The sequence below is a fragment of the Vipera ursinii genome (assembly GCF_947247035.1).
Source record: "Vipera ursinii genome assembly, chromosome: 2".
Lineage (NCBI taxonomy): Eukaryota > Metazoa > Chordata > Lepidosauria > Squamata > Viperidae > Vipera > Vipera ursinii.
In genome coordinates this window covers 142,605,235-142,618,196 of record NC_139513.1, presented here as the reverse complement: position 1 = coordinate 142,618,196, position 12,962 = coordinate 142,605,235, and the positions used below count along the sequence as shown (strand labels likewise).

Below are 12,962 nucleotides of genomic sequence, written 5' to 3'. Positions count from 1 at the left end.
GGGGGCTATGTCCAGCAGGCTGAACTCAGAAGGGAATCGAGAATTTCAATTCAAGATCTATTCTCTTGGAAGTAGTCTCATTGGACAACATGGGATTTCAGGGAAGACGCATAGCACATTTCCCTGAAAGGAAGACCATCCTGAATTTAAAGTGATCCCACCTTGTTCACCAATACGAAGGGCACACAAATTAAAATGAATAGAGCAAAAAAAAAAAAGAAACCCTCTGCAATTTCTACTTTCCTTAGGTTTAAGAAGCTAGGATTGTCAACTCCAGCTGAACCCACTCGTGGAGATTCGGTTGGACAGCTCTCTTTCACTTGCTCTCATAATACAATATTCCTTTATTCCTGCCAAATATCATTGTACCACATCAAATTGCTGTCCTTCCTGTCTTTATCAAACCATGGCAGAGGGCAGAAAAAGACACTGTTTCTTTAAGAAGCTGTCAACGGGTGTAACCCATCTACCTGTGCATCCTCCAATTTACCTTTTCCCCTTCGAGTCTGGACCTCTGCATAGCCCTAGACACCAGTCCCAAGTTACCTTCAGATCTTCAGGAATGAAGACTTTGCGAGCTTTCTTAATCATCGGCTGGGGCTTGAGCTCCTCCTCAGAGAACTTGCGCTTGCGAGGGTCAAACATTTCCTGACCAGGAATGCTAGAAAGAGCAAGATCGGCAGGGTCGGGTTCATACCCAATTGGAACCTGAATGCTGTCGGGATCGATGGGACTTGGCGTGTTTCGGTTTGTAGGCAAGATCTGACCTGAAGAAACCAAAGAAATGATGCTTTATCAGCAGAAGAATGTATTTGACGCTCATGGTTGAACAGTGGAGTCCTTGGTGCTCTCTGAGCTTGGTTGTTTGCTTGCAGACGTTTCATTACCTAACTAGGTAACATAATCAGTGTTAGAAAGGAATGAAACTCCATTCTTTTCTAACACTGATTATGTTAGCTAGTTGGGTAATATAGTAGCATGACTATCTTACCCTGGGCAGGGCAAGCAAGTGTTTATGAACAGAGAACAAACCCCATTCCCTTCTAGCACTGATATTGTCTTGCAAGACAATATCCTGAGCAGAGAGAGATCAAGGACTCCACAAACGATGCTTTGAAACAGTAAAATAATAATATTGCTCAGTTAACCACCTCAATCCCTGCAGACTATAATCCGTCACATTTCCACTTTCTTGTCTTCCAAGTCCGGGGTCCCCAACCCTCAGTCCACGGACCAGTACCGGGCCGCAGCATGCCAACAACTGGGCCGTACAAACAAGCAAAGCCCCATCCGTGGGATGCAGGCAGCACACAAAACCACACACCTTCCAGTCCATGGAAAAACCTCTCTCCACAGAACCAGTCCCTAGTGCCCAAAAGGTTGGAGACCTCTGTTCTAAGTAAGTTGGTGCTTACACCTCCTCTGTTCAGGAAAGCAAGCTCTGATCCATTCGTAATATAGTTTGTCTTCTCTCAGTTTTCAACTGCATGCTCTCCAAGCCGTACTCACTGGACTGTCTGAGAACATAAAAATAGCCGGTATTCTGTCACAGAGTGGACAACTAGATCCATTCAGGAAGGACAGGAGGGCAAATGCCCTTTTCAACTACCGTACTGTTCTCTAGCAATTAGCATTAAGTCATTCTGCCTTTGACTCCAGGCATACAGCTACCAAGACTAATATCAACTGATAAATGCCCTAATATTGCTACAGTTATTTGGTAGACACTGGTGTCTATATCACATAACAGACTTTTAGAAAGTTTACTCTGAGACACAATGAGGAGCTTGGGTTAATACAAGACTCCAACTAAGAAAGGCCTCAAGAACTGAATTACACTAGATTCCAGTTTACCTCTCCTGTTTTCACTTAAGGTAAGGTAAAGGTAAAGGTTCCCCCGCACATGCGTGCTAATCGTTTCCAACTCTAGGGGCCGGTGTTCATCTCTGTTTCAAGGCCGAAGAGCCAGCGCTTGTCCGAGGACGTCTCCGTGGTCATGTGGCCGGCATGACTAGATGCCAAAGGTGCACGGAACGCTGTTACCTTCCCATCGTAGTGGTCCCTATTCTTCTACTTGCATTTTTACGTGCTTTCGAACTGCTAGGTTGGCAGAAGTTGAGATGAGTAACAGGCGCTCACTCTGCTACGCGGCACTCGGGATTCGACCTGCCAAACTGCCGACCTTCTGATCGACAAGCTCAGCGTCCTAACCCACTGAGCCACCATGTCCCTATTTTCACTTAAGACCTATTAGCAATTAAGATGTTGCACTGGGAGCAGAGAGACCCAAGTTCAGGTCCTTCCTTAGCCAGGGAAGTTCCCTGGGTGAGTTTGGGCTGGGAATTCCCTCTCAGGCCAGTCTACCTCACAGGGTAGCTACTGTGGTGAAAAATAAGAGGGAGCGCCATGTATACTACTTCAAGCTGCTGAATGAAAGATGGGATATGACACAAATAAAATAAACCAGACTATATTAATATATGAGAAAGTAAGACAAAGAAAGTAAGTAAGAAAGTAACCCCACTGGCCATGAGGGTGTCAATACATGCCATCTATTGGATGCCCAGAAAAGATTCCTCTTGTGAGTGTGATGCTTAGGATGAGACAACTCAGCATGGCGTCATCCTGATTTACATATGGAAGTAAGCTTGAATAAGGACTGAGAAGGCCCAAGAATATGAACAGACCATGTCAGAATGAGTACCTGTCCTGGGATGACTTCAAATCCTAATTCTGAATATTGGCTGGTACTTCCCAATATAGACCAATCCCTGGAAGTCAGGGGCATGCTAAATTATCAGTTGACAATTCATCAGTTTTTTTAAAAAAGAGCAGGTAATGGAATTAACACAAACCCGCCCCCCTTTGAAATTATTGTCCACATTCAGCCAACCCCTTTACGTAAAATATTGGCTCGTTCCAGTAGCACCAATATACAGTTGCCAGCTAGCCTGCAGTAGATCCAGAGTGGCTGATAAAGCTGGAGAGAAAAGAACATTTCTCCCCTTATTTTATTAAATGAATGTTTTTTATAAAGTCTCAATGCCACTTGAAATAAACTTTGTTAGAAAAGCTGGACGTAGGAAATGCCAGATCGGCACCTGTTCTCTCTCCTGAACAGCTGATTGGTCATATTGACTGCTGTTGCGCTGAGCCCTGAAAATCAGATTATGTAAGGAAAGTTGGGATCTATTTGTACAGCTCTTTCTCCACCTATATGCTCCTTGGCTCATCTTGCTTCCATACACTGCACAAGTGGCACATCTCTGACCCTTATGGGCTTTGTTCTCGGCCAGCTGGGTTTTGTGCTCAAAACGGAAAAATCATCTCAAGTGAGGGCCTCTCGAGTTGCTCGTTGCAGCACACACTGTGTAATCGCTTTCCAACATAACAGGACATTACAGGAGAAAGGGGTAGAAGGAAAGCCGTTTTTGGAGGGCACAAAAATTTTATTTTATTTATTTATTTTAATTCCATTTATATCCCGCCCTTCTCCGAAGACTCAGGGCGGCTTACAAGCTTACAAGCTTAGCAGTCGATTCAGTGGAAGTTGTGCCTTGTCAAATTCCTTCTATGAAGCACTGCAATAGCATTTGCCGGCAGAAAGGGCCAAAAAGCCCTGGGGAGAAGTTCTGCCCAATTTTTTTTTAAATTTTTTTTTAAACATAAAGGAGAGATCAAGAGACTCCCCTCTTGTACCAATAATAAAAAGTCTCCTTTTCACACTGTGGGCCAGGATGCTTGGTGCCAAGGTGCTGATAAGTGGGCATATGCTGTTTTGGTTTTGCTAACTGAACAGATAATAGTGAGGATAAAATCGAAAAGTGGCATTTGATGGTAGGCTTAGTCTTGTTTACACATCTAATTTGTGGCAGATGCCAGGAAACCACCTCAGCGGTTGACCAGGAAACTAAGAATTCTTGGTTCAGGCACGGCATCCAACTCTCTCCTTCAGACTTTCTGCAAGAATATTGCAGAGAATATTATTATTATAACAATATTCTTGTTAACAAGAATATTGTTATTATAATGATGGAAGGTTGGTACAGGTAGTCCTTGACTTGCAACCACAGTTGAGCCCAAATTTTCTGCTGCTAAGTGAGATAGTCATTAACTGAATTTCGCCCCCATTTTGTGATCTTTCTTGCCACAGTTGTTAAGTGAATCACTGCAGTTCTTAAATTAGTAACACGGTTGCTAAGTGAATCTGGCTTCCCCATTGCCTTTGCTTGTCAGAAGGTCACAAAAGGCGAGCACGTGACACCTGCCCCAGGATGCTACAACCTTAAAACCCATCTCTTTAAGGAAGCGGGCCTGGCCTGATGGGATGGGGTGGGTTGTTATTATGACTTTAATTTTAAATTTGTACTATGGGCATTGTTTAATCATGTTTTAATAATTTTAACTTTTGTATCTGTCTTTTACGTATTGCCCTGTTAACCGCCCTGAGTCTCTTGAGAGAAGGGCGGTATATAAATTAAATAAATAAATAAATAAACACGAGGTAGTTGCCAAGTCTCTGAATTTTGATCATGTGACCGTGGGGATGTTACAATGGTTGTGTGAAAAATGGCTGCTGTCACTTTTTTCCCCAGCGCCGTGGTAACTTCAAATGGTCACTAAATGAACTTTTCTAAGTCGAGGATTACTTCAGACCATTCTGCATAAAGTTACATTCGAAAGGCATCATACATTGTAACCATCCACCAACAAATATGGACGTTTTCACGCCGCTGAGGCCCTTCTATCTCATGCGAGTGATGTGGGTAATATTGGCTGCGATATTCCGAGATGCTCTTTGAGCCCACTGTATTTGAACACAGCGTGGACACTCCTAACCTACATTGTTCTCATGCTCTCAGCTGTACTGTTGTGACACCAGAAGCAAAACTGTGGGATGTTTCCAAGAAGATACATTTTGAAACCTGCCCAACTGGTTGCATCAATTACAGCGTTCCGCATATTTCCCCTCAAAACCAAACCAGTGCATCCCCATATCAGCTTGCACTGAATTACAGTCCACAGTGTGCACTGCTACAGGATTTGGAGAAGTTGCCATTCCTCATTTTCATAGCTGGGGTTTGTGTTTGCTTGTATGTGTGGGTACGTGCGTGTACGTACGCACCAATGTACACATGTAAGTGACAAGCAGTTTCTTCCTTCCATTTGTGAATGAGAGATATTTCTCTTGACTATTTTTTTTTACTTTTATATCAAATACTGTGTTGCTTTGTGATATTTCTCTACCAAGGACAGGAACACGGGCTTAACAATAAAATTGCCTAGGGGTAATTAACCTCTGTACGGTGCTACAGCTCAATCCACTGACATGCATGAACAAAATTACGTCCCTATCCAGTTCACAACGATACAAACATGCTACTGAAACCTTTTGTGGGAACCGGTCTCAATTTGGGATGCTTAAATTCTCAATTTGGGATGCTTAAATTCTCTTTAGTTCAAGTTGGGTCAAAGGAGGACAGTGTGGAAAAGATCACATGCCTAGCAGAAAGAGCAGCAGAATAACTCTGCATCAGCAAACTGTGCAGCTGTGACAACACCCAAGTACAAGAGATGGTCAGCAGAGCAGAAAGGCTGCAGGGTAGAATCAGCAGGATTTCTTCCTAAAGTTAAGGCAAATATTTGGTTCCGTGTTATAGCTCTCTGAAGCTGCTATTCATGCTCACTTTTGTTTCTAATTCTATCTTAATTAACCAGATAAATTCAGCTGAACAGAAGGCTGATCCACCCCCTGAAAATGAATACACAATCAATTGGATGCTCAGCAGATGAGACTCGGCCACAATTTCATTCTTTCTCTTGCACGGTCTTCTGCATTTATTTCAATAGGCTGCTGACTTGATTCAATCCTGAATCCAATTATTTAGAGTCACTATATGATCATTGCCCAGATCTGGTAGAAATTCCTAGTTTTTGTATAGGTATTCCCAAATGTATTCACGTTTTGGACTTCATTCTTAGTGATTAGGCATGTTTATACATACAATGCTAAAAACTTGTGTGTGTGTACAGATACATCTGTAAAACAACTTTAAATTTATTTAGCCATCAAATGCCTACTCAATAAAACAGTTGTGTCCTCCAAGATGAAATAGATCAGTTTACAAAGTATCATTTCGGAGATATTTCTAAGGATAAGTTCTAATAATTTCCTTCACCTCATGAGAAGACCTCCCACTGCAAAATACTGCAGGGGCCCTGGTGGGACCATGAGAAATTAAGATACACAAGGATTAAATTCTATGACATGCTGGCTGGAAATTCAGGTCTCACACATCTGGAGAACCAACAAAGCCTGGATGAGGGACAGGGGTTTCAACTCTATCTCCCAACAAGATGGAGAATTATGTCGCTGGAAAGAAGAGGGATGAATTGGGGGAAGAGTCCTCAAGCACTTAAGACTATATATGGAAAGAGGCAAGAAACAGGAGATAGTTCTCTCTTTAAAAACCCACTCACGTTTTTACCCACTCATGTAAAAACAAAATGAAATTGTACACCGATTTTTAATATGATATGGTCAAATTTCTGCAGCATGAATCTTGAGTATTTTGGGAGTTCTTGGGAAGGGGTTAAGGGTGGGAGCAGAATTGGAAACTTTTATACCCACACTTAAGTTTATAGAGATAATAATAACTTGATAGGAGGATAAAAATGCCAAATCCAGTCTAAACATCTGGTTGACTGTGAGAAGAAGAAGAAGAAGAAGAAGAAGAAGAAGGAGGAGGAGGAGGAGGAGGAGGAGGAGGAGGAGGAGGAGGAGGAGGAGGAGGAGAAGAAGAAGGAGAAGTAGTAGTAGTAGTAGTAGTAGTAGTAGTAGTAGTAGTAGTAGTAGTGCTGGTGATTCAAGGTGCTGGTGATGACCTATAAAGCCCTAAATGGCTTGGGTCCGGCATATCTGAGGGAACACCTGCTGCCGGAATCAAGTTCCCTTCATCCTGTGCACTCCCACAGGCAGGGCCTTCTCAGGGTGCCGCCGGCAAAGGATTGCCGGCGGGCGACACCCAGGGGGAGGGCCTTCTCTGTGGGCGCGCCTGCCCTTTGGAACCAGCTACCTGTAGAGCTCAGGACTGCCCCTGATTTTCGTTCGTTCTGCCAGGACCTGAAGACCTGGTTCTTTGAGCTTTCCGGCCAGGACTGAGAATTTTTAATTTTTAACTTATTGTAATTGGGTTTTTTAATCAGAGTTATAGGGGTTTTAGATTTTCAATCAAGGATAATTTAATCTATTTTAATTGTTATTAACTTTTGTATTGTAATATTGTTTTAATTGCCTTGTGAACCGCCCTGGGTCCTACGGGAGAAGGACGGTATATAAGTTCAATAAATAAAAATAATAATAAAAAATAAAGAAGAAGAAGAAGAAGAAGAAGAAGAAGAAGAAGAAGAAGAAGAAGAAGAAGAAGAAGAAGAAGAAGAAGAAGAAGAAGAATTAGAAGAAGAAGAAGAAGAAGAAGAAGAAGAAGAAGAAGAAGAAGAAGAAGAAGAAGAAGAACAACAACAACAACAACAACAACAACAACAACAACAACAACATCTAGACAGTGGAGGTGGCAGTACTTGGAGACAACAGAATAGAGGAAAAAGAACTGGAAAAAATCAGAAAATACAAAAGCCTGCAAGTAAAATTGGAACAACTATGGCAAAGGAAATCGAAAATAGTACCAATAGTAATGGGCACTTTGTATGCAATCATCTGAAGCGTCACTTGAACATCATCAGCATTGACAAAAACACCATCAGTAAATTGCAAAAGGCAGCTTTACTTGGAATAGATTACATCTTGTAGCAATAGCTTTAATACCATCACACAACATCTCCCCATCCCAGATCCTTGGGATGGATTCCATAGATGGACAAGAATGCCAAATCCCCTCTAAACATCTGGCTGACTCTGCAACCAACCAACCACCACCACCACCACATTATTTGTGTTTATAAATGAAGTCACAGGTAATCTATGGACTATCACCCATGCACTAAGTGATACTAATGCAAACCTAATCCCTAAACTTTAATCTTTTCAAGGCATCTTGACTCAGCAAGATTTAGCCTCTTTTAAAGGAAAAGATTTTACAGTAAGGCAAAAAGAAGGCATCTTGGGGTTAATGGGCCAATCTCTGTGGGATTTGTAATACAACAGATTAGGGAAGATTTCTGATTCACAAATATTTAACAAAAGCAGTGACCAGATGCTCATCTTTCCTACCTTAAATTACATCGCAAAACTGAAGGAAGACTGAAGTAAGCAGGAGCGAAATGTTTGCAGTGGAAGATATTTGGTGTTCTTCGAGGCATATGATTTTTGCACTAGGTCTTTGTGATAAGAGTGAGAAATTTTGAAAAAACAATGAAGCCCGCTTTGCTAGTCTGAAGTCAGCCAACCCCCAAACATCCAATTATGTTGGGCTGTCAGCAATCACTATTTAGCCTGTATTTAAGAATATTAAGCCGCCGCGAGTCACTTGACTTAGATGAGCGGCTATAAAAATTGAATAAATAATAATAATTTGTGGCAAGTCTGCAAATGTGATTTGTTTTCATGGAGTACACATACACACGTATATGTGCACACATTTAACCAGCCACCCACATACACATACAAAACAGTGAAAAACCATCTAATAAAAATATCCATCAACCCAAGCAGAAATTGCTTTTAAAAAATGCTGGAAAATAATATTTAGCATTGCTAGCATCGGCTACAATTCATCCAAAGGGACTGTAATGCTACTCAGCTCAGTAGGATTTGCTTTTGATTCAACATTTATGGGATAGCATCACCTATAATGGCAAACCTGGGTTTGGCCATTTGCACTACAGACTTGTGTTTATCTGCTCTTTTCTCACCACCTCTCTTGGATTTTCAGATTGTTTTTGTGTTGTTCACAGAAATTAATCTGCCATTACAGTCAAACTCTGCAAATACACTCTACACAAATCATATTTTTCTGTGTTTAAATGACAAATTATGGCTTCTGTGAATTATGGCTTGTATGAATGAGAAAGAGTTGCAGTCTCATTAAGTGGGAGTGGAAAGGAGAAGGCATAAGCAGAGGCTGGGAATATGAAGTCATGGTTTTCTATTCCATCTAAACTGAGCCATCTGATTGTGCTGCTGACTCCATTTCTGGTGCTAGTCAGGATTTAAGATTTATATAGCCTCCCAACTCACACATGATGATTCTGGATGGCGTACATTCAAAATCAACAAAATAAAAACCCCAGAGACACACATACTCATACAATCTGTGGTGGTGACAAACATGATCATATGCGCCATTTGATAAGCTCCAAATCCACCTGGTATCAGAACCCACATATTGGGAGGGGTGCTCTTTGCTCTATTATCTTTCCTGCGGGTTCTGTCATACTCCTGGGGGGAGGGGGGAAGCTATGGAAACTACAATGTATTTTTTTTCCTTTCACTTCTGCTCCTACAATGTATCCTTTCTGCTTTCTCTATCTGCTTGCTCTTTGAACTGTTTCCCTTTGATGCCAGCCTGGGGTAAGAAAGGAACGTGCCTCCGGCCATCTGGGTTATCTCTCGCTACGGAAGACTAGGTGTGAAGACCTAACAACAGTTTCACAACCTTGGGAACGACGCCTTATCAGCCCTGTTCCCACAGCAGACTCGTCACCTGGGGATTGGCCTGTGAACTGACCGGATGAACTATTGGGGTGGGGTTTGCTTCTTGCTCTTTTAATCTATTGATTTGCGCGGGAACCCCTCAGATCATGCCTTCTATGCCTGCTATCAACTTCTCCTAATAAAAGTTCCTTTTGGGATGACATCGTTCCAAGAGTTCTGCTTTCTGGGGAAGAGGGTTTGAAGCGGGTCCTTACACCTGGGATCCTCAGGCCCACTGACAGAACTATGTCTTTAGAAGCCTTCTGGAAAAGTAGCCAGGAGGGTGTCCATCTTATTTCCAAGGGAATGTTATTTCACATGGAAGGAGCCACTAGAGAGAAGACCCTTCTTCTAAGTCCCAGTGTCCTCTTTAGCTGGTCTGGGTTCACTCAGTGTATTGATTTAGAAAGAAAACATTAATAAGACAGATTAACAGAAACCTAGAGCCTCTACCTCAAATGAACCTTTTTAAAAAATGTTGAACACTTAAAAAACATTTGCTTCTAGCATTTTGAGTATTAACAGGCTCAGTTAGGAAAAAAAACAACAAGTCCTACTGCTCCATTGTTCTGTGGCAGAGCCACAGCCAACCTATTAAGACTTGGTTCTGATTTTAGAAAGTTTTTAAAAATGGGCCTGAGTGCTTTGGGTGCTTTTTCTGTTCCCTACGGAATAATATTTGCCAAATCACTTCGGTGTTTTTGCACCACACCCCCGTGGCCTAATTTCTAAAGAATGTCAGGGCCTTCTTTCTACCCTTCTTAGCTGCCTATGACGCAAAAGAAAGCAACTATGATAGCTAACCCTCCACACAGCTAAAAGTCCTCGTCAGGCTCATTTACAGGAACGCCTCAAATGACAACTAACAGACTATAACAATCATGGGGTGTTGAGAGAGAGATTATTATTATTTTTATCTTGAGCCAAATTCAAATCAGTGCTCAGTCATGAAACCCATGGGTTTCATGTAAGCAGGGCACTTTCCATTAGCATCTTATGCCTTATAAGACTGCAGAACTAATACATTGCCTGCTCTCGATTCCTAGGAAGGAGAATGAAATATAAAAGTGATCCATAGAAATCGTAGGTAATCCCTTCAGTTTTGTTATTGCACAGATGAGTCATAGCAGAGCAAGTGATTAAGAGCAGATGTGAACGGAAATTTGCAACTATCTGTTCCTTACTTCTATATGTTGTTTTCCCGAGCAAATACACCAATGTCCAGAAGAAATGTATACACAGCTGCAAGCTCTGCTGGTTTGTGAAGGAGCAAGGAAGCAATGTGAACTTTTCTCCAGCAGGGGGAGCATTTTCCATGCCATGTATTTTTTTTCCCCAAAGCAAGTGTGCAGCAGGAAGGGGGGGGGGCAAGTGTTTTTGTTTTGAGAGAAGCAACCTAGAATAAAGAAAAATTTCCTGACACTGAGAACAATTAACCAGTGGAATGACTTGCCCTCCAGAAGTTGTGAACGCTCCAACACTGGAAGTTTTTAAGAGATTGGACAACCATTTGTCTGAAATGTTATAGGGCGTCCTGCCTGAGCAGGGGGTTGGATTAGAAGACCTCCAAGGTCCCTTCCAACTCTGTTATTCTGTTAAATGACAATACTTTAATATTGATTGCTAGGGAGCAATAACAGAATATATAGGGTTATTGATCTCATGGCCTACTTATGAGTTTCCTGAGTTCATAGATTAGATGGGGTTAGCGGAGTTCCTATGGTTTTGAGCAAGAAGCAACAAATCTAGCACCATCTCTGCCTGCCTGTCTGTCATATTGGGACCTGTTACCTAGGAGGAGGGCAAGAAGAAATGTGCGGTTGCTACTTCTACAAATAGTTTAGCAGCTGCAGTAATGCTGAATTGTTACATCAAAATTTGAAGCATCATGAAGTCAAGTGAAACATCCTAATACGGGCAAGGCATGCAAGAAAGTGTTTAGGAATTCCAACATATATTACACAAATACGTACGTGTGTGCATCTTCAAGTTGGTCTTGACTCCTGTCTTTTTGGTAACATTTTCAGAAATGGCTTGCCACTGATTTCTTCTTAGGTCTGATTGGCCCAAATCACAATAATGCTTGATAGCAAATAGGCCCTGAAATTGTTTGAACACTGTGAAGTGGTGCATACCTATTTGGAAATAAGTCTTGCTGCACTCTATGGAATTCCTTCCAAATAAATGTGCAGATTTGGAAATAAATATATAGTATGGCACTTTATGAAGAGCATCGTATTTGTTGCAGAAAATCTAAGACCAGCTATCTTACATGATGGCATGAGATAGCTTAGCGACCGATGGGATATTCTGCTCTATAGCAATGATAAAGAATTTTGCAATAGTTACATGTGTCAGGAAAAAACACATTAATTACAATTCAAATCAAAGATGTGAAAGAGGTACAATATGTTTGCTCTGTACACATCGTCGTGACTGTGTGTCCATTTTGAAGTTCTTCTGGCAATGTACAATCTGATGGGCTCAGGAAATTTGCAAAATCTGCTGTTTTGAAACTCAATCTATGTCCTACTTTCATGATGTAGGTGTGTTGCCATAGCAACTGTCATATAACATCACTTCGGCTTGTCTTTCATAGAAAGAGATGGGGAGAGATCAACTAATCTCAGGTATTGTTATATACTAGGAATTTTAAAAAATGATTTAAGGAATTGCTTGCCCCAGCCTGGTGTCTTCTTTATACAACATGCTGGCTAGGGATTCTGGAAGTTGTAGTTCCATTCCATCTCAAGGGCAGCAAGATTTAGAAATGCTGAGCTAATGTAAATGTTGACACATGCACACACACACACACACACACACACACACACACAGAGAGAGAGAGAGAGAGAGAGAGAGAGAGAGAGAGAGAAAGAGAGAGAGAGACCCAAACTTTTCTTCCTCTGTATGTTTTTCTCTCTTCTGTGTTGCTTAGGAAACTGTGAAGTCAGCATTTATAGGAAGATGGTTTGTGCCTGGATTGTATGTTCCTGTTCTTTCAAGAAAATGAACTCTAAATATTCATGTTGGCCAGGAAACAGTAAAAAAAAATTACTGGTTCAATTCAAGGGAAAGAGGGATGGAGGGAGGAAGAAATTTGCCAACCATTAAGATTTTACTGGTTATTTGGATATTCATTCAGGCTGTATTGCACACCTATACCAAATAAGACATTTAGGCTACAAAAAGGTACTTCCCCCACATACACCGTTTTTATTGAAGCAAGTCCCTGCACCCAATTTCTCATCACAACCATCCTATCAAAGGGGTGTCAGTCTTCTTCACATTGACAAGTGGGATGAGAGGGTGG

The 12,962-nt window shown here is 41.6% G+C and overlaps 1 protein-coding gene and 1 long non-coding RNA gene across 3 annotated transcripts in view; one reads left to right on the top strand and one right to left on the bottom strand.

Annotated features, from left to right (window-relative positions):
• The window catches only part of LOC310635062, a 792,702-nt gene that overhangs the window by 9,082 nt on the left and 770,658 nt on the right, over positions 1-12,962 (top strand). The window lies entirely within an intron of this gene.
• Positions 1-12,962, bottom strand: part of HLF (HLF transcription factor, PAR bZIP family member) — a 66,430-nt gene that overhangs the window by 6,414 nt on the left and 47,054 nt on the right. For both annotated transcript variants that reach the window (XM_083353638.1, XM_083353639.1), the window contains exon 3: positions 547-767. In XM_083353638.1, the coding sequence (XP_083209764.1) occupies positions 547-767 (221 nt within the window). The remainder of the gene's footprint in view (positions 1-546; positions 768-12,962) is intronic.